Source organism: Balaenoptera acutorostrata, chromosome 6 (assembly GCF_949987535.1).
Source record: "Balaenoptera acutorostrata chromosome 6, mBalAcu1.1, whole genome shotgun sequence".
In the NCBI taxonomy this organism is placed as follows: domain Eukaryota; kingdom Metazoa; phylum Chordata; class Mammalia; order Artiodactyla; family Balaenopteridae; genus Balaenoptera; species Balaenoptera acutorostrata.
Genome location: NC_080069.1, coordinates 123,105,700 through 123,126,299, shown reverse-complemented (window position 1 = coordinate 123,126,299; position 20,600 = coordinate 123,105,700). Strand labels below are relative to the sequence as shown.

The following is a 20,600-nucleotide window of genomic DNA, read 5'->3' as shown; positions in this document are numbered from 1 at the left end:
AGTGTGGCTTCCAGAATCGGTGTCCTCAGAGCTGGGGGGTTGGGGGATGGGAGAGGGGCAGCGCAGGGACACAGCAGGAGCACAATCCCTGCCCGGACCAAGGCTCCAAGGCAGGCGGCAGCAAGGTCACCAGGCCTGCAGGCCGCACACACAGCAGAGGCCCGGCTCCCGGAGCTCTGATCATCGCTGACCCAACCTTGCAGATGGGAAAACTGAGCCCAGAGGGACCCTCAGAAGATACGCTGTCATCGGCACCCTGCCCACCTGCCAGAGGCGGAGAGAAGGACTGCACGATCCACCCCTTTACCTGCACTCTGGGTTCCCGAAGCTGGTTTCCGGCCTTTGCCCTTTGGAGCGGGGGGTAATAACTCAACTTCCTCCTGGGGCATCTGGGCCACTTTCTGGAGAAAAATTTTCTCTAAGGCTTGGGCCATGAGCACTATGTCATCTGTGGGCTGAAGACACAGGAGAGGCAAGGTTACCTGCTAGAAAGGAGCCATGTGCCTGCAGCAGACAAACACATGGTGGTTGCTCAAGAAAAAACATTTATTTAGAAAACTGTGAAGGGATGTGGCGGGGCAGGAGGGAGGCAAAAAGAATATATTTTAAGGTGGAAACTCTTGGAAGAATTCAAAAAACACAAAGGATAAAAACCACCCTTTACCCCATCACACGGAGGAAAAAAGGTCCAAGCGTGTGGACGTTTTAAAGCGTTTGATATACATCGACGCCCTCTGAAAAGGCTGTTCTAATGTCCCCTCCTTTGAGCAGGGGACGGGGCGGTCCACACACAAGGCGACCGCTCAAACGCGTGGCCTGTGGGACCCGCACAAGGGGATCGCGGCCAGACAAGGGCTGAGCGCGAGGCTGGGACGCACCCTGGGCCTGTCTGAGAGCTGCTGCAAAGCGCCCAGCCCGGCGGGCACCGGCCAACCCCAGGCTGGCCCTCCACCCCAGGCCTCCCCGGGCCGGGGGCAGCTCACAGGGGCGTGTAGGGCCCACGCCACACCGTCTTCTTACCTTGTTATAAATATAACAATTTGTAAACATGGTGTTGAAGTCCTGCATACATTCACTCGCGCTCCAATAATAATTATTCTCCAGTCTCTTCTTAATAGTCCCCATATCCATGGGGTTTTTTATTATCTTATGATAATCCTAAGAAAGAGATTTTCAGCGGTGTTACTGTTGGATTCAAATTCATGCCGACTTTCGCGATTCCCAAGCACAGAGATCGTGCAGGAGACAGTCTTCTCAGGGAGCTGGGTACTGGGGCTGGACCCAAGTTTCTGTTCACCTGACGGCAGGTGGGTGTGAGGTCTGGGGCGAGCGCTCGGCCAGCATAATCCCTGCCAAGCCTCTGGCCTGAGCAGGGTTCTGTGTGGGCGCACAGACCCACAGGGCTGGGGCAGAGCCCAGAGCTGTTCTAGGCTCCGGAGGTGGGGCTGAGCCCCCTCCCCAGATTCCAAACTTCACCTGGGGGCCCGCAGTGCCTGGAGGCCAAGCTGGCCCAGGACCCAGGCCGCCAAGTGCTAGCCCAGGGCTTCCCCTCGCAGGACTCAGGGGCTCTCTATTCGGGTCCAAAAGAGAAAGCCGTCGGATGGTCAGGTCGGCACCGGGCATGCAGCTGGGGCGCTATCCCTGGGAAAGTGGGCCGCACCCCTCTCGAGCACAGGGTTTCAGGTGTGGACGCGTCATTCCGCAGGACAGTGCCGGGCACAAGGTGAAGACACAGGCGAGCCTCTAGCCCTATCGCCGGCTCCCCCTCCACCCACCCACAGGCCACGGGTTCTCCCCGCTTCCTGCACCCGGGCGGCCGCCCTCCATTCCCCCACTCGCCTAAGTATCCCCTCTGCTCCTCGGTCACTGTGGGTCCTGAGCTGTGCCTGGCTTATGAGGACCAGCCGCCTCCAGGCACCATCTCTGCCAAGGCCAGGGGGGCCGTCCTCCCAGGAGTCGGGGCCGCGGAGGGGCAGGGGCGGCGGGTAGGGGCCACTCACGGGCAGGTTCAGCTTGATGGCGTCCACGGGCTGGTAGAAGGGCCAAGCGAACTGGTGTTTCCAGAGCGTCTTCACCACCACGTTCTGCATGTACTGCAGCTGGTTGGTCTTGCGGCCGGGCTTGGCGGGGTTGGAGACCTCCGGCGGGGGCGGGTTCACGGGGCCCGGGACCGCCGGGATCCCCGCGGGGGTGACCGTCGTCGTGGTGGACATCCTCCGGCTGCTCGCTCACTGGCCGTCACGGCAGCAGCAGCTCGGCGAGGCCCTGGCTTCCGCTGTGCTCCCCGCCGAGGTGCGACATCCCATGTCTGGGCCCAGTCAGGCAGCACCTGCGGGGGAGGAGGGACGGCAGGGAATGGCCGGTCACCCCAGGCCCCGCGGCCTCGCCCGGGTCCCCGAGCACAGCCGTGCGGTCACGTGAGGCCACGTCGGCGCACTCCCCCCGGTCAGGCCAACCCTCACCTGTCAAGAGAACCGCTCTCCCACTGCTGCCCTCAGGCTGGGGCAGGGAGAGACACAGGTGACGGGACAGAATGCCAGCAGGTGCCACCTGGGCAGGCGGGGAGGCGGCCGTCCAGGTGGGGGCCACTGTCGGCTCGCTGCCCCCTAGCCGCCTGCCTGCGGGGGACTGACTCTACACTGTTCTTGACCGTGGCAACTTTTTAGAGAACGATCCACACGCAGAGAGCTACGACGTGGACCCAACGGCCACGCCGGGCCGGCAGAACACGCGTGGAACCACGCGTGGCACACAGGGCCGGGGCCCTCTGAGTGAGGCCACCGATGGAGGTTCTAATGTAACCGTGAGAACGGGCTCTGGTTTGTGATGGTGGCTGGGCTGTGACACGGCCGGCCCTCGGCCAGTCGGGGGGTGGGGTGGGGTGGGGGGTGGGAGAAGGCGATGGGAGCCTGCAGACTCAGCGAGTGAGGGGCTGCAGGACCACACCCCGACTCTCGGAATGTTCTCTGAGTGTGGAGCTGGGAAGGAAGCAGCCGCCGCTGCCCCACATGTGTCACCAGGAGACCGACTAGCACCAAGAAAAATGTTGTGCAGTAAAGGATGAACGGGCCGCCCCCAGTATCAAAACCCCACCACGTCTCGGGAGGAAGTCGGTGGCCCCAATGTCACTTGAGGACGCAGAACGCGCTGGGGGCTGCATACGAAATCTGGACCCGGGCGGCATCTGTGCACGCTGCTACCCCGTAGGTGTTTATGTGCACCTGTCACGGGATTGAGCCGGGTTGGGCTGGGTGGCAGGGCCCGCCTGGGGGCCAGCCTTCGGGGAGGACAGAGCAGTGCGTGTTGGCCGCTGGAAGCATGCCCTCTACGATTTGCAAAAGCAGATCGTTAAAACTTGGGAGAGTTTTCGAGCTGGCTGACGGCCGTCCTGCCGGCAGCCTGCTCTGCCACGTGGGCGTGTTTACACCATGGTCATCAGCACAAAGTACAGACCAGGGCGCCCCCGTGCCGGCTTGTTAAATAAACCCCAGCCAGTGCCTCCTCAGCACCCCCCGACCAAGAGGAAAGAGGACTCAAAACAGACGTTGGGCACATCTCGCCCACCGAGCAAACCTGCCCCGCTCGCCCGCCCTTCCTCGGAGGAATGCTCTGGAACACCCCTAGGGGCCCCACCTGCTCGCCATCCTGGGGGCCTGCAGCTCCTCTCCTCCATGCTCTCCCCGGGCGAGTGGGCGCCTCTCACGCACCCCCATCTCGCCAACCCGGGGCAGCGCCCTGGCACCCAAGGCAGCTCCGTAGGGAGGGCGGCCGTGCCCGCCGTGCTGGCAGCGCTGAGGCTGCAACGCACCACCAGACGGAAAGGCGCCTGAGTTCTCACCCTCGACGCCTCGCTGCCCCACCCCCAGCAGGTCTGACCCCATCTGGCCCAGCAGCGCCGCCTCCTGCTGGGGACTCTGCGAACCTCCCACGGGCCTGCCCGCCCCTCGATGGCCTTGCCCTACACAGGACTCCTGTCCAAACCAGCACTGCCTGTCCCGCTCTGGCCAGTGACTCGTCTCCCTGTCCTGGCTGCTGTGGCTACGCAGGCCCGCACCCTCCCTCTCCTCCTCTGGCTCCTCTGCCCCAACGCCACCACCTGCCAGGGCCTCCCGGACCCTCCCGGACCCTGGGCAGCTCAGGGGTGCAGAGCAGATGCCGGGGCCAGGCTCCTGTTCGCAATCCCAGCTCTGCCCTTCGCCAGCCATGGGATCTGGTCCCCCTGTGTCCCCACAGGGCTCTGTGAGACTAAAGGGATCCAACACAGAGCACTCAGGTCAGTGCTGCACACATACCAATCGCCACACGGTCCTGCCGTGACGGCTGCGGCGGCTCCCTGCGTGGGGGTACCCGGGATCCGTGAGGGAAGGATGCACCCTGTTCCTGCCAGCCCCCCACCCTGGGCCTAGATGCCGGCCCGGTGCACTGCGGGCCGCCAGATGTGGGGCGGGTGGGCAGGTGCCCAGTACCCGGCGCCGCTGCTGCACGGTCCAGGGAGCAGGGAATGGGCGGGACACAGCACACCGGCCTCCTCCGAGCACAGGGACAGACGGACACAGCTCTCTGCAGGGACGTGCTGGGGCTGCCATCAGGACCCTCGGCCTGGCCTCTGCCCTGCCTCCCTCTTCTGACCGATGACCACCTACCCCACACCCGCGGCGGAGCAGGAAGCCGGCCCCCGCAGCAAACACCGGACACATCCCCATCGTGGGGTGAGCACCCAGGGGCTGCGAGGCAGAGCCGGGGGCTCCCAGGCTACGTGGCTCAGCTCTGAGCCCAGGGCCTGGCCCGGCACACGCTCACCGAATGCCAGCGTTCACCCCAGGCCACAGGGAGTCCCGAGGTGTGGAAACACTTGGGACCCCAGCAGGGTCTGTGAGGTCTAGAGGGGACACGTGCACAAGGTGCTGGATGCCCCACGGCCTGGGGGATGGCACGTGGCAGTGGGACCTCCCCCTCTCTGCACACAGGGATGCTGCCCCCAGCACCTGCACTGGAACGAGGCGGGGGGCCCCCATGCACTCAGAACCCTGCAGGAACGTGCGATGACCGCGGGGGTCGTGGTGTCCCCCGTCAGGTGGTGCCACACAGCACCCCCCACGGTGGAGGCAGGCGCCTGGCTTGTCCTCCGTCCCCAGCACCCGGGCACCAGCTCGACAGGGAGGAAGGAAGGGCAGCTAGAGCGTGAGAGGTTGGGGGGCACCCCCTCCCCAAGCCCCTTCCATCCCAGGAGCCAGGACCCACCTCCTGGGAAGGGCTGCGTGGCTGGGGGAGGAGACCGGCAAGGGACAGCCGGGGCGCTTGGCCATGACCCTCTCCGGTGGGACATACAATCGCACAGGTCACCCCGCGCTGTCCCCTCTGGGGTGGCGGGTGGAGTGAAGCGGCCACGCAGCTCCCTGCTGGGGCACAGCCTTCACTCCTTCACACGGAGCCCAGACCTCAGGGCTGGCATGTCCGGGGCAAGCGGAGCCGCGGTGAGAGCCTGGCCTTGCCTCTCACGCAATCCCACAGACCCGGCAGCGACCCCGCGGAAACCAGACCCCGGCTGAGCATGGACGGGAATGCAGAAGGCCACACGCCGCCTCACGACGTTCCCACGAGGGGCAGGAAGATGACGGAGGTCCCCAGCACTTAGGACCTCACACCCACAGCATACGGTCCCCAAGGCTGCTTTCTCCCTTTCTGTTTGCGTTTCTGAACCGGTGGATTTTTTTTTTCTTTTTAAGAACGTGTTACTTTTGTAAAAAGAAAAAAGTGTAAAGGGATTTCTCTTTTGGAAAAATGCACAAACGTGGCCAAGCATCTCAGAGCTCGTTTCCCTTCCTCTGGGGTCTGGGGACACGGCCCCGGAGTCTGGGGACCGGCCAGGCAGCCCCGTGTGCTCCGCCCAGGGGAAATCCGGGGGCCGCAATGACCCCGAAGTCTTGGCTCGCCCTCGGCAGGGCCACCAGCGGGAGGCGCGGTCGGCCACCCCCGCGTCGCCCGGAAGGCCGAGAAATCCCCCCAGCGCCCACCTGTCGGGGCAGCAGAGGGACGAGGATGGGTGCCAAGGGTGCCGCCCATGCTCCCCGACGCCAGCAGCTGTGCTGTCCGTCAGCCTCCCGGTCTGGGCGGGGGTCAGCGCCACATTCTGAGACCGGAAGGCAAAGGCTGCTTCCAGAGAGAAGCTGGAACTTAAACAGTCTACCAGCTGACCCTCTCACGGGGCTCAGCCCCGAACCGACATCAGTAACGGACAAGAGGTGCGGAGGGACGTGGGGGTTTGAAACGACAGGAAGGGGAGACCACGGGGGAGTCCCCCACTACCCGCGCCCGGGGTCCCCCGGCCGCACAGGAACAGACTCTCACCGTGCTTCTTGGAGAAGCACCAAGAAGTACACTGGGGGTTCGGCCACGGTCAAGAGCCCTTCAAACCTCTGCTGAGGGTGAGACGCCATGCGATCCTCTGAGGTCAATGACCAGGCCCGTCGCACAGATGACAAAGCTGGAGCTCCTCCACCCCGGGGCTGTTTCCTGAGCCCACCCACACGGAGACTCGCGGACATAAGCCCAGGACCCCGCGCCTCCCGGACCTGGCTCCTGGCATACGTGGGTGACACGGGGTGAGAGGAGGAGCCGGGCGGCTAAGGAACCAGATGGCCCCACTGCAACCGACGGCAAGGCCACCCGGCGAGCCCTGGGGGCAGGCACAGGCCAGCAGTGCCCCTCCAAGTCCCTGGTCTGATCCTAACTCCCGGCCAGAGATGCAAGGAGGGCCCCAGACACGAGGACCACGCAGAAGGGGAGCAGGGAGTGCCCACTTGGGTCTGCCACACCGGGGTTCAAATCCCAGCTCCCCTCCTGGCTGAGCCCCGGCAGCATGGCCATCAGCTGTCTAGTGCCCCCAACGCAGCCCCACGGATGGAGGCATGGCTCCCCACCCACGAGGACGTGGGAGGCCAGGGACGTCACTGACAGTGGTTAGAGAGTGGGTGACACTGGCCCCTCGGGTGGAAAAAAGAAGGTGCCCGTGGTTCCCAAGCCACGTGGGGAGGAGTCACAGCAAAGGGACAGGGACAGAGCCCGAGGGTCCCTGGATACCCACCTCTGCGTGCCATGAGGACACAATGAGGTCACGCTTGGGATGGACCCAGCCTATGGAACGGGATGGACCCGTCTAAAACACAAACGCAGCTTCCCACTTCTCCCAGCCGCCACGTCCCAGCGGACCAGGAGCAGGGCCGTCGCTCTCCTCCCGGCTCCACGTGGTCCTGGCAGGGAACCACAGGCCACCCAGCTGAGCCGCCCTGGCCGGAGCCGGGGAGCCGGGCAGGAGACGACAGAGGTGCAGACAGAGGCGGCCTGTCCTACGGAGCACGAGGAAGTGCCCTGCTCCTCCCCACAGCTCCCCCCAGGCCTGTCCCCTCCCGGCGGGCACTGGCCCCTCGGGTGGTCTCCTCGGCCCAGCAGGCCTCAGCCCCATGTGCGAAGACAGGCCGTGCCAGGCCCCACCCAGGACAGAGGCCTGGTCACCCTGCCCACCTGGCCTCACCAGCTGGGGACCCAAAGTTGCCATGGGGGCCTCCAGACCTCCTCCTCGAGGGAATCCCAGTGGGATGCCCACAGGCCCCCAAATCGAGAGAAACAAGGCAAATTCAGAGCGGGGGGTGGGTACCAGAAGGGTCCGGCCCGTTCCCATGTTCCAAGCCATTGAGGCTGGGCGGGGACACCAGGAGGGGCCAGAGAAGGTCCGGCTGGGATCCCACCCCGGGTTCCCCGATCAGCCCGTGGCACCCAGAGCTCACGGGTGGCACGGCAGCTCAGGCTCTCACCACACTGTCGAGTTGCCCCCTGGGGGCGGAGGCAAAGCCCCCACAGACGCCCACCCTCCTGGGACAGCCCGTGAGCCCCGGGGACACCTGACGTCCCCTCACTCCAGCACTCGGACATGAGCAGGCATCACCCGCCGGGAACAGGGGTAGCAAACACCGCCACCCGGCCTCATGGGACAGGTCAGAGCCTGACAGCTGCTCTCCCCAAGCCAGGCATGTCCTGAGTGAACCTTTTGGGTCTCAGAACCCAGCGAGTGCACCATTCCGTGGGGCGGGGGGGGAGGGGGTCTCCCAGAGACACCCCCAGCCCCCTGGGTCTGAGATAACATACCAAATCAGACACGACACTCTGCAGGGAAACATACCAACGTTCAGTCTAAGAGTAAAAAAGGACCACAGACAGCCTTGTATCAGCTGTCAAGGGTCAGCTTTCATCTCAAAAGAGTCAGGAGAAAAGCTCACCCCCCAGACTAGTGTTCTGGGGTCACAGCTGGAACGGAGGAAGGCGGCCCATCACGGGGGTCGGATTCTCCGCCCAGCCCGGGACCCCTCCCGGCCCCCACGTGGCCCGGAGGGAGGACGGCCGCGGCGGGCGAGGTGGTGGCGCCCGACCCCAGTGCCTGTGCCCTGGGCCAGTTTGTGAGAAACACCTGCCAGGCTGTGAGGCCAGAGGCATTTACTTCAACACTGTCTCTCTGACCATCTTTGGGATCCAATGTCAACGCTTTGGGGGTGATGGTGGTGCTGTGGCTTTTTATAACTCTTAAAAAGCCCTTGTCTTTTAGACGTGGGTACCAAACGCCTTACGAAGGAAACGTGCCTGGAGCTTCCTTCGTGATAACGGGGAGGTGGGAAGGGGATTGAAATGAGCAGGGGTCTGGCGGAGACAGGACAGAGCACGAGTGCTCATGGCAGAAGCTGAGCACCCTGGGGGCCTCTACTGTCTCTCGACTGGCCACACTGGAAAGCCCCTACCCCACCACAAGGAAGAGGGTGACCCCCCCTTTGTCTGGGTGCTCAGGACCCTGCGCTGCCCACCACCACAGCAACAGCGAGATTTGGGGGACATGACCCTGCTCCCCGTGCCCCCCTCGCCTGGCAGGGCAAAGGACTACAGGTGGGGGGATGGGGGGAGATGGAATCAGGCAAGATAACCCGGGACCGGGTGGGGCAGTGCAGGTGACAGAGCCCAGCGCCCTAAACCCAGACGTATAAAACCCGCAAGCTACCAAGTCTCCCCTTCACCACCCGCCAGCCCCCAGCGGCACGGGGGTGTCTCATCTCCTGGGGGCAAAGACGTGCAGCCCGACCTCACTGGCGTCACAGCCCACCGGGCCCGCTCCACACCGGCCGGGCTGGAAACCAGCCTTCTAGGAGGTGGGGTTCGGAAAGGAGCCTTGAGGATCCGCTGGCCCGGCTGGCGGTGTGCACCGCGCGGGGACACCCGGGCCGAGGGCAGGGACGGGGCCCCACTCCTCAGAGGGGAAACCGAGGCTCGGAGAATCCACCCCCACCCCCACCTCCGGGGGCTGCCCGACGGGGCGGGAGGCTGCACCACAAACAGGGCGAAGGTCAGAGTGAAGACAACCTTCCCTCGAAGCGAGAGGATCTGAAACCGCCCAGAGAGGAAATGCTCAGACAAACCACAAAAGCCCTTGAACAGCAAGAGAAAACCCAGAGATGGGGGTTCTGGCGGGATCCTGAAGAAGCGTCCAGAAAGCCAAACGGCCGGCCCGCGGCAGGCGGGGGACACTGGCCGGTCACCCCACCCTCCAGAGTCACACACACGCCACTCCGTGAGGGACTGAGCTGGACACACCTGGCTGCAGACTGGGGGAGGGGGACCCGAGTGTCCCCGGCTCTGGGGCAGGCGGACCCGGAGGTCAAGGCCATCTCCCTGCCCCTGGATTCATCCTCTGGGACCCACCTCATTCCTCCCTGGGGAACTGGAATCCGAAATAAAATGCAGAGAACCGGCCCCTGTAGGCTCGCTCAGCCCAGAGGGACACATCAGAAGAACCTGGACACCAAGGCTATTCGGGGTCCTGGACAAACAAGGAGACAGTGGGGACCTCTGTCCAGGTGCCACTGTGGGAAACACCCTGAAAACGCAGCAGCAGCAGCTCCGGTCCTCCCGCCACAGACAGGACCACAGCAGGCAGAGGAGGGCACTCCTGGGCAGCCTGGACCCCAACGGGTGTCGGGGGACGCTGGAAGGAGGGTGCCGGACAGAAGGGCAGAAAGAGCCTCACTCACCAGCATCAGGGGAAGGACCTCCAGCCACGGGGGCGGGGATGAGGCCGGGGGTCAGAGGAGGAGGCGGGCGGAGGGGGCCCTCAGGAGGCTCCTAGGTCGGAGGGCATTGGGCCTGAAGGGGGAAGTCCTGAGCCACGTTCAGGAAGGAGGGGGGCTTGTGGGGGGTGCTGACATTCAGAGGTAGGAAAAAAGCAGGGGAGCGACTCCTCCATCCTGGGGGGGGCGGGGGGAAGGGCAGGGCCTGCGCTCCCTCCGCCTTCCCTGTTGCCCTGCTCAGACCCACCGGCCCTGCCGGCAACCAGAACGGCCTTCCTGAGTCGGGTGACTCAGGGGTCAGGTGAGTCAGGTACCTCTGGGGGGCCCCACGCTACACTGCCCCGACTCCCTGGGCCCCATCCTGGCGTCAGTGGGGGTCACGTGGGCTCCACTTTCCAGGTGGGGGGGGCGGAGGCTCAGAGGTCAAGGGGCACGAGGCCATCCAGTCAGAAGCAGAGCCAAGCTGTGAGCAAGGCCGTCCACCCTACCCCAAAGACTCCTCCACCTGACCTCCCTGGTGGCATGGTGGTTAAGAATCCGCCTGCCAGCGCAGGGGACACGGGTTCGAGCCCTGGTCCGGGAAGATCCCACATGCCACGGAGCAACTAAGCCCGTGCGCCACAACTACTGAGCCCACATGCCACAACTACGGAGCCCGCGTGCCAGAACTACTGAGCCTGCGCTCTAGAGCCCACGAGTCACAACTACTGAAGCCCGCGTGCCTAGAGCCCGTGCTCCGCAACAAGAGAAGCCACCGCGACGAGAAGTCCGTGCGCAGCAACGAAGACCCAACGCAGCCAAAAATAAGTAAATAAAACAAATAAATTTATTAAAAAAAGAGACTCCCTCACTGCCTCCCAGAGCTCCTGCGACAATCCCGCAGAGACAGGGGGCGGCGAGCTGCAGGAAGGGGCCAGGCCCGCCGCCCCAGCTCCTCCGCCTCCAGGCAGCCGGGCCTCAGGAAACAGGATCCGTGCAGGCAGGGTCGGCTTCAGTGACAGACGGAGCCAACTGCCTCCTCCCGTGGGGCCCCAGGGGACGTTAGGTGGGCGAGCAGGGGCCCTCTGCACACTGGGCCCTGCTGGCCACCACCTCCCGCCCACCCCCCGCCCGGGCAGGGAGCAGTGCCACCACGGCTGCCCCCGAAGGGGCTCTGCCTGGAGCGCCTTGGCCCCGACCAGGGCCCTAAGCCCACCGCTGGTCTGGACCACTCCTGCTCCCCACCGGCAAGGGACCCCATCAGTCCCACGGAATGTCTGCAGCACCCCAAGGTCTATGGGGTATCCTAAGGCACCCGGCCTGGCCCACTGAGGGGCCAGCAGCCATGGTCCCCTTCCTGACGCCACCGTGTCCTCCCGGCTCTGCACCCCCGGCACCCAAGCACCTAAGGCTCCTTCTCAATCCAGTTTTCCCTGACGCCCCACGTGTCTCCCCAGCCCGCCAGCCCCCTCGGGGAAGCCAGCCTCTGAAAGTTTCCTTTCCGGCCAGGACGTCGGCCTCACCGTGGACCCGAGATACCAGCTCTGGTGGGCGTCGGCAGCCCTGCTGAGTGGGGCTCGCTGCTCACGGCGGGGGTCAGGCCAGCCGTCCCCCCTCACCTCTGTGAGGCTCTGTCCCCTCCCACCTTTCAACCAACCTACCCGAAAGAAAAACCTACTGAAAAAACCACAAGGAGCTGCTGTACCAGCGGTGTGTGATGTGTGTGTGGCGGGGGCAGGGGGCATGTAAAGCTCCATGGGGCTTCTGGGAGGGGGGTGAGGGACCCACCACTCGAAGGGGAACGTCCTCAGGGGACACAGTGAGTGAGGACAGCGTGGCCAGCGCCACACTTTGTCTTGGAGAGGGAAAGGGGGGACCATCCTCTCTGGGTCAGTCGGTCCCACAAAGGATGCTAGGGGTCAGGCGGTCACACGCACTTACGGGGCGACCCGGCCCTGCGAGCACCAAGGCTCGGCGTGCTGTCATCACCCACAGGGGGTGTTCTGTGCCCGTCCCAACAGAACACCCCCCATTCAACGCCTGACGCCTGTGCATTAGCAAGCCCGAAAACCCCGAGCCAGGCATTGTATCCCAGACCAGACCGAGGAAATGGCTGTCCCCCCCAGGTCCCTCTCAAGCTGAGACCCCAGGGAGAAGCCCTCGGAAGGAAGCTCTGACCCCATCACCCCGCCTAACAGATGGGACATGAGGCGGAGAGGGCCTGGGAGGCCACGGAGCCCAGAGGCGCAGCGGCAGGCGAGCAGGCTGGGAGCCCCCGACCACTGCCGGATCCTGATGTCCAGGGGCAGCCAGCCCTCCCCACCCCTCACCCTAGCCGCCCCTCGGGGTCAGCGGCAGGAGGGGTAGCCCGCCGGCGCCAGCCCAGAGCGGGGCCGAGGACGGGATGGTCCAGCCTCGGTAAACCAGGGTCCGAGTTCGGCTCTCACCTCCCCCACCCTGCCCAACACAAACACATTCCCCGGGTGCCCGCGCCTTTCCAGGACAGCCGGTGCTCCCACGGGAGGGCTGTCCGGAGCCTGGAAGCCCTGGAGAGGGACCGGCACGCATTCCGAGCACAGGGAGGCGGCCCTGCCCCAGCAACTAGCACCAGGCTTAGCTCAGGCTCCCGAGGGCCGGGCACCCTGGCCCGCTGTCGCTGGGACGTTTCCCACAGCCCAAGGGCTCGCGTGCTTACCGAGTGCATCCTGCTGCCTCTCCCAGCCTGCGAGGCGTGGGGGGGGGGTCTGTCATCCCAGGGGACAGTCACACGGTCACTGGTGTCTCCCCACCCCAGACCTACAACGGCCCGGCCAGGACAGCCTGGTGGCAGCTAAGACAACAGAGCACAGGGTGGGTGGGTGCCTTATCTGGGGGGCACAGCCAGCAGGGCCCCAGCTCTTCACAAGCAGCCTCCAGCACCGGGCTGGGACCACCACGGCTCTGCCCGACGGCGCAAGCGGGCTTGGAGCTGGGCAGCGCCCCGTTCCTGCCTTTCCTTTCCCTTTGCACCCGAGTTTCATCCCTGAGACACCGTCAGGCCAGGCTGCCCCCAAGCTCTTCCTCCTCCTGATAATGCGTCACGAGGGTCCAGCCACACGACACGCATTCGGCCTCACAGGAGGCGAGGACATTCCTGCCCCCACGTACCGGGGACCTCGACGGGGACCCTGGAGCCCCAGCTCCTCACGACGGTTTGGCACCTGTGACACAGGTACCCCCAGCCCTCCCGATCACACTCCTGAACATCGCTGTGGAAACGCTGCCCCACGGGTCACCAAGCCCAGCTTCCAGCACTGGCAGAAAAACCCCACTGGGGCACCTGAAGCCCCCCCCCCGCACCCCAAGTGGCAGTTCCCAAGCAGCGGCAAAAGGACTCTCCCAGGCACCTCGTTACCTTCTGGTGAACTCTCCCAGTACTGCAGCAATGAGGGAGGGGGGCTTCCCCCCACATGCACCTGCCGGCTCTAACTCGAGGTTATAAAGGCCCTAAAAAGGAGTTAGGTTGAGAACTGATTCTCCTGTGGGATAGTTAAAACCTGGCAAAAAAAGCAAACACTCACCCACAGCACCGACACAGCAGAGCCTCTGGCCTCTGGACAGACATCCCCACACAGGTAACCGTCATCTCCGCTCCAGATCCAGAAAGTGACGCTTTGCCTTTAAGAGGCCTGTGCTTCTCTGAGGCAGGACCACAGGCACCCGGAGCAGGGGTGCAGGTGCCAAAGGGATTCACAAAGTGCAGGGCGGGGGCGGGGTGGGCTGGCTGAGGAGGTGCAACAAGCCACTCACCACCTGGGCACCTACCAGCACCCCCGAGCCAAGCACACCGGGCCGCTGCGCGCTGCTCTGACACCTGCTGAAACCGGGGGGCAGAGCCTCGGGTGGGACGGAGGGTGGGCTCCCAAGCAGGGGCTCCCCTGACAAGTTCCCAGCAGGCAGGTATACAGCAAGCAGAATGCTGTTTTCTGCCACAATTCACTAAAGTCTCCTTCGGAAGCAAGGAATGCTGACTAGATACTGACCTGCTAATGCAGGGTCTGTGGGCCCTGCCTGGGGGTCCCGTCGCTTTACAGCTAGACCATCACGTGGGGAGACGGGAAAGGCGGACCAGGCTACTCACCCACCCAACACGACCGCCCCGAAAATCCAGCGACCTGCAGAGAGGCTTGAAGCAAGCGGCCAGGTGCAGCCGCTCGCTGGGGGGCGGTGGGCCCCCCACTCCCGACCCGGCCCAGCTCCCCCTGGACCCACTGGATGAGAGCCGCTCTCCCGAGGAGAACAGGGCCCACCAGCGGCGGATGGAGAGCCAGGCACACGCTGGAGCCGGCCCGCGGAGGTGGCCTGCTGGTCCCGAACCAACCACTGCACTCGGGGCCGCGGCCAGCACTCCCCAGGGAAAGCTCTGCCGCCGAGAACCAGGAAATGGCCGTGCACCTCGCCGCTTGCCCGGCGCAGGGCTCGGGCAGCTGGCAACTCGCCAGCCTGGAGGAAGAGGGCGCAGGAGGAGCCGCCGGCTGCGGCGGGCGGTAGGCGGTTCGCTTTTTACTCCGCCACCACCCCCCACTTTCACTTTCCGCCCGTGACCGCTCGGCTGGGCCAGGCAGGCAGGAGCAGAATATTTACAAATCCTCTCCCTTTATTCAGAGCTCACTTCCCAAGCACGCGCGGGCTGTGGTGGAGAGAAAGCAATTACTCCACTTTCTAACAACAAAACAAAAATTGACCTGGTGCTGCCCGTCCCTCCTCCCCGGACGTCCCCGTGGCAGGGCTGGGACTGGATCGAAGCTTCTGAGAAGCTGCTTGGGGCGGGATTCCAGAGTCCTGGGGCCCCCGAGGTTACCAGAAAGGTCAAAGCGAAATGGCCCACACCGCCCGCCCCAGATGCCGTGTGCCCTATCTCTCCCGATCTGTAACCACCAGCACACATCAAGGCCTCAAGACAGAAAAGGGCAAACACAGAGCTTTATTTGCAAATGAGAGGCCGCACTCAGGGCTGCCAGAGGACGGAGGGAGGGAGGCGGGGAGGGAGGGAAGGAGGTCCCTAACTCCTGAGTACTCAGCCTTGCACGGGTTCAGGCCTTTTCTTGATACCCTTGAAAGCCAACTACTCCCCCAGGAGACATGCCGCCCAGGCAACTTTGCGTAGATTTCAGGATCTCCCCAGGGCCACTCCATGGACCCAGGAAAAGAACCCCCATTTTAAAGAAAGAGTCAGGAAGAAAGCCTACAAAAGCAGGATCAAAAAAGAAAAACAAACAAAAAAAAACTTTCTTCTTCTTCACTTGGCGCGGGGGGGGCACGAGGAGGAGGGGCCAGAGCGACTCCTTCATTTGCTTGCCTTCCGCCCTCCAGCCAGTTTGCCCACTGATACCCAATACCACCTCCCCCTTAACTCTGCAGCCACAACCAAGGGAACACACGGGGGCAGCCCCAGTTATGCACTTCTGGGTAGAAAGCTTTCAGCCAAAATGAAGGATCGCAGGATGATCAGGGTCTGGGCCCAATGGCGGGAACCCTCAGGATGGGCCACGGTACCGCCCCACGTGGGTCTCCAGGCGGACCGGTTCCGTGCCCCCACTTTCATCTTTCCAAAACTGTCCCCTAGCCCCGAGGAAAGGAGGCGGCCCAAGACCTCCACCCCGGCCTGCCCCCGGATGAGCAAGCGGTGGAGAAAGAGGACCCTCCGAGCCCCAGCTTTATTCACGGGGAGCCCACGAGGGCCGGGGGGCCGTGTGAGGTTTGGGGTGAGCATTTCTCCCCGACGGGCTTGTGCCGTGCTGTCAGGCCGCGGCCCACCCTGAGTGGGAAAGAGGGCACGCACCCCCGCTCCTCCAGCAACTCGACCTCGCCCGGATTAAGCGCTTTTCGGGCTGATTTAAAAATGGGAACTGGGTCTCCTCTTGGCCGGGCTGCAACGACCCAGCAACTCCAAAGGGCTCAAAGTCAGCTCGGGCGCCTAACTCTGGAGAAAGCGGCCTCCACGCCACGCCGCCCGCTCCCGGACCCGGCCTCGCCCCCCGCCCCGGCCGCGGCGACGGCCCCCGCGCGAGCCCCGCGGCCAGGAGCCAGGGCGGGCGGGACGGGCGCGGGGAAAGGGGAGCGGGGAAAGTGGCGCCGAAGCGCACCTTTCCCTCCACGTCCGCCCCGATCCCCCCCTTCGAAAGATGGCGGGCGGAGGAAAGGGGGAAAAAAATCCTTTCCGTGAGGGAGGGCGCACGGGAGGTCGCTGGCGCGGGGCGCGCGGGCCGTGCCAACTCCGGGCTGCGCGCCCCGGCCGCGGCGACGCCCCCGAGCCCGGGACGCGGGCGGCCAGGAGGGCGCGGGCGGAGGGGAGGGGGCCCGCGCCACCGCTGCCGCCGCCGTCGCGACCCCGGGCCGCCGCCGCGCTTTGTTGCATCGTGGCCGCGCACAAAGGCGGAGACGGCGACGGCGGCCCGGGCGCCCGGCTCCCCGGACGCGCCGGCGGCCCGCGCGGGGCGTACGGGGCCGCGCTCCCCGCCCCGCCCGGCCCGCCGCCACCCGCGCCGCCCGCCGCCCCGCGCGCGCAAGGAAGCAAGAGAAAGGCGTACTTGGCCTCGGCGGCTCCGGCGGCCGTCCCCTCCCGGCCCGCGCGGCCGGCTCCTCTTTGGCTCGCCGGCCCCGGCAGCATAATAGACGCGCCGGAGCCGAGCAGGGCTCATGCGCTGCGCCGCGGCGCCTGGCGGGAGTCGTAGTCCGCGGCCGGGCCCGCGCCGGGGCCGCCCAGAGGAGGCCGTGGCGCGCGGACTACATGTCCCGGCCCCGCCGGCGCCGCGCCCCGCCCCGCCCCGCGCGCCCCCGCCCGCCCCGCCCCGCCGACCCGGCCGCGAGCTGGCCCGGGCCGGGGGGCGCGCGGGGGCGGGGCGCGGCGCCAGCGGCGACTCGGGGACCCGGCGCGGCCCTCCCGCGCGCCCTCCCGCGCAAGGGACGTGCGCCTCTGGGCGTATTTCCTGGTGCTCGGGGAGGCGCGCAAAACGCGGGAGAGCGGCCAGTGCTCGCCCGCCGCTGCCGCCCGCACCGGAGGACCCCGGAGTCCGGGGGGCCGCCCTCGAACCTCGGGCGCGCACGGTCTGGGCGGCGCGTACCTGCCGGGCGCCCATGTTTGTAAACAAACCGCGTGCCTAATTAGCCTGGCGGGGGCGCGCGCAGGAGGGCAGGGGCGGGGCGTCGGCGCGCGCGCAGGGGCGGCCCCGCCCGGGGAGGAGTCTCGCTCGGTCGCGCCCCTATCTACCTACCTCCCCCAACCCCCAACCTCCCGTTCCCACGTCAGGCCAGGGCCTGGGCGCCCGAGTTCGCTGTCGTGGGAGAGGGCGCCAAGTCCCAGGAGCTGGCAAGGAGCAGGGGATGTTCCCGGCTCTCCCCGGAGACCTGGCCCCCCAGCCTCTTTTCCCATCTGCCCAGTGAGGGGCAGGAATGAGATCAAAGGTCCCTAGCCTGAGGTTCCAGCAGTGGGCCACAAAGGTAAAAACTGGGGACTCTGGCCCTTTTTCTGTATTTTTGAAAGGTTCAGCTCGTGGACACGTTTCAGATCTTATTTTCAGTGGCAGTTCCTCCTGTGTACACATTAAGTTTTTATCCAGCTGTAACTTGAGGTGGACGCACGTTTTGTATATTAAACCCCCATAAAAAGTCAAAAACAAAACAAGTTTTCCTTGGTACCCACTGAACCTGCCAACTACAAGGTCGAGTTTCCTCGTGTGGGCTGAACCCCTCCCAAGCCTCTGGGGTCACTGGGTTTATTTTAGGTTGAGCAAGAGTGCTACTACCACAAACGCACACGTCTTTATAACATTAAAGTGAATGACGACTCGGCTGAGCCCATGCAGCCCCACACCCACCCAGGACAGGCCTTCTGTGCCCGGCTTACAGGTGAGGCAACTCTGGGAGGTGAAGTGGCCCTGGGTCACAGAGAGCTGAGATGCCAAAGCCTGGGGTCCTGGGAAACACAGCTTGTAGGAGAGGCCAAAACCTTCCCCCACCCTCCCCACTGTCCCTTTCCTAGGAGCTCAGGACTTCCTACACCACCGGATGCCAGACTCTGGCTGGGGAAGACCTTTGCCTTTTTAGTGTACAAAGTGGGAGAAAGTCAAAAGAGGGAAGCGTGGACGGTGAGGACCTGCAGGTTGACTCCTTTGGAACCATCATCCTGATTGCATCCCTCCCGAAGCCCGAGTTTGGTACTCCAGTGTACAAACTTCTGTTTTAGTCACCTCCAAGGCTACATCCCCTTCCTTCCACCTGAGTCTCATTCTCTTGAACATTCTGGGGTCTCTGGCCATCAGCATGGTCCACCTCACTGCTAGAAACGATCCCACCTCTCTCCTCATGAGGCCAAAACAGAGAGCCTCTCCACCTGGTCTTACATTGCAGGGCTTGGGTGGAGCGCACACAGAGGCCACCCCAACCAGCCAGGCTGGCAAGGCTGCCAACCGAATGCCCAGGACCCTGATGAGCCTCCTCTGCCCTGCCACTGACCTGAGGAGTCCCTCCCAGGAGTAGAGCAGGACCCTGGGCCACCCTGGGAGCCTGGCTCTGATGGAAGGACCTAGGTCCCTGCCTCTCCCGTCCCCGTGCCCACCGGTCCTGCTTGCCCACTCACCCATAGCCCAGGGAGCTCGGTGGAGGGATCTTCCCTGAGGCTGGAGAAATCTCTGGAGGCAGAATCTGTAGGAGAAATGTGACCGATACTCACATTTGAGCATCTCAGCCCCTGAGCTAACTACCCCTCAAGCCTAGTGCAGGAGCCCCTCCCTGGGGCTTCTCGGGAAGCCCCAGGCTTCCCCAGGCTGCCTTGGGAAGGGATTTGGGTGGCCCTGACTGTCCCCACCACCACCAGCCACCGCCGTCTCCCTTCCCAGGCTCTTGTAGCTTCAATGCCAGAGGTTGGGCCTCCGTGGACGGCTGCATGCCTGGGGTACAGCCACTTAATCTCCCCAACAGGGGTTTCCTCATCTGTCAAAGGAGGATTAAAAATAGGACGTCATCCTGCAGCTGTGGGAGGGGAAAGATGGTGCAGGCTGGGCCTCTGGCCCCTCTTGGTCGTGGCTCACCTCTCTGCCTTGGTCTCTTATTACTGGGCTGTTTATTGGCTGTCTCCACCCTCCAGCGTGGCAGCTCCCTGAGAGCAGGGCTCTAGACCCCCAGGGCCTATGATAGGTCTGGCACGTTGTGGGTGCCCAATAAATATTTGCTGAGTGAATAAATTTTCTCTTCCGCACATCTGTCCCACTCTCCAGCCTCCATCTGCAAAACTCAGTGTAGCCAGACCCCTACCAGCTAAGGCAGCTGCCCCGATCTCCCCCACTGGAGCCCTGCAGACCTTAAAGCCATGGCCTGAAAGCTTGCAGTTGGCCTTAAACCCTTGCTCAGGCCAGCCCAGGGCCCGAGCCTTGGCTCCCTCTTCCCTCATGCAGTCTTCACCCACGACGCCCCCGGAGGCACAGAGCAGTTATGTTATTGCTTTATAGTTAATACATGAGTCTCTTAAAAGTTTAGTTCTTGGGCTTCCCTGGTGGCGCAGTAGTTAGGAGTCCACCTGCCAATGCAGGGGACACAGGTTCGAGCCCTGGTCTGGGAAGATCCCACGTGCCGCGGAGCAGCTAAGCCTGTGCGCCACAACTACCGAGCCAGTGCTCCAGAGCCCACGCGCCACAACTACTGAAGCCCGCGTGCCACAACTGCTGAGTCCACGAGCCACAACTACTGAAGCCCGCACGCCTAGAGCCCGTGCTCTGCAACAAGAGAAGCCACTGCAGTGAGAAGCCCGCGCACTGCAACGAAGAGTAGCCCCCACTCACCACAACTAGAGAAAGCCCGCACAGCAACGAAGACCCAACACAGCCAAAAATAATAAATAAATAAAATAATTTTTAAAAAAAAGTTTAGTGCACATGAATCCTTCCCCCAGAGGCTGATCAGCCCTCACAACAGCTAAAAAGGAATTTCCGTCTCCACCAAGCAAAGGCTGCACTATGGCTGATGGGGAGCAAAGGTTTCTACTTATATCAGTACAATCATGTATTGACCATTTACTGTGAGCCAGGCACTGTGTCAAGAATTTTATATACATAATTTCCCTGAATCACCAATTTTGTGAAGCAGGAATAATTCTGCCCACTTTTTATAGATGAGAATGGAGGCGCTGTGAGGTTAAATTACTAGCCTGAGCTGTGGTTTGAACCTAGGGGAGTGGGGTTCACATTTCACCTGCAAAATACATTCCAGAAGCCTGCGTTGTGGTGGGAGAGATGAGGTGAGTGTTGGAGGCCACAAACACCCAAGTACGTTAGTTGGTTCTCTTATAAAAGCATGGGGAGCCCCTGGAATGGGATGGAACTTGGAGTGAGCCATCTCACTTCCCTGTTTTTCCTGCTCCCAATGTGGGAGATTATTATTACAAAAGTAATAATAAAGTCCTTAAAAACACAGTGTGGAAATGTCTTGGACATGACTTGGGGCTCAGGTGAACAGAGAGAGAGTGGGCTATGCTGCAGCTGCAGG

General features: G+C 63.7%; 1 protein-coding gene across 2 annotated transcripts in view; it reads right to left on the bottom strand.

Moving 5' to 3' along the window:
- Positions 1–16,809, bottom strand: part of BRD3 (bromodomain containing 3) — a 35,328-nt gene extending 18,519 nt beyond the window's left edge. Inside the window, exons 1-4 of one of the 2 annotated variants that reach the window (XM_057547700.1) lie at positions 16,652–16,809; positions 2,001–2,329; positions 1,021–1,158; positions 308–455 (exon numbers count right to left, since the gene is read on the bottom strand). In XM_057547700.1, the coding sequence (XP_057403683.1) occupies positions 308–455; positions 1,021–1,158; positions 2,001–2,213 (499 nt within the window). In that variant the 5' untranslated portion in view covers positions 2,214–2,329; positions 16,652–16,809. Of the gene's footprint in view, positions 1–307; positions 456–1,020; positions 1,159–2,000; positions 2,330–13,642; positions 14,436–16,651 lie in introns of those variants that run through there. The other variant, XM_007194422.3, reaches the window with a different exon arrangement.
- Positions 16,810–20,600: the final 3,791 nt, after the last annotated feature.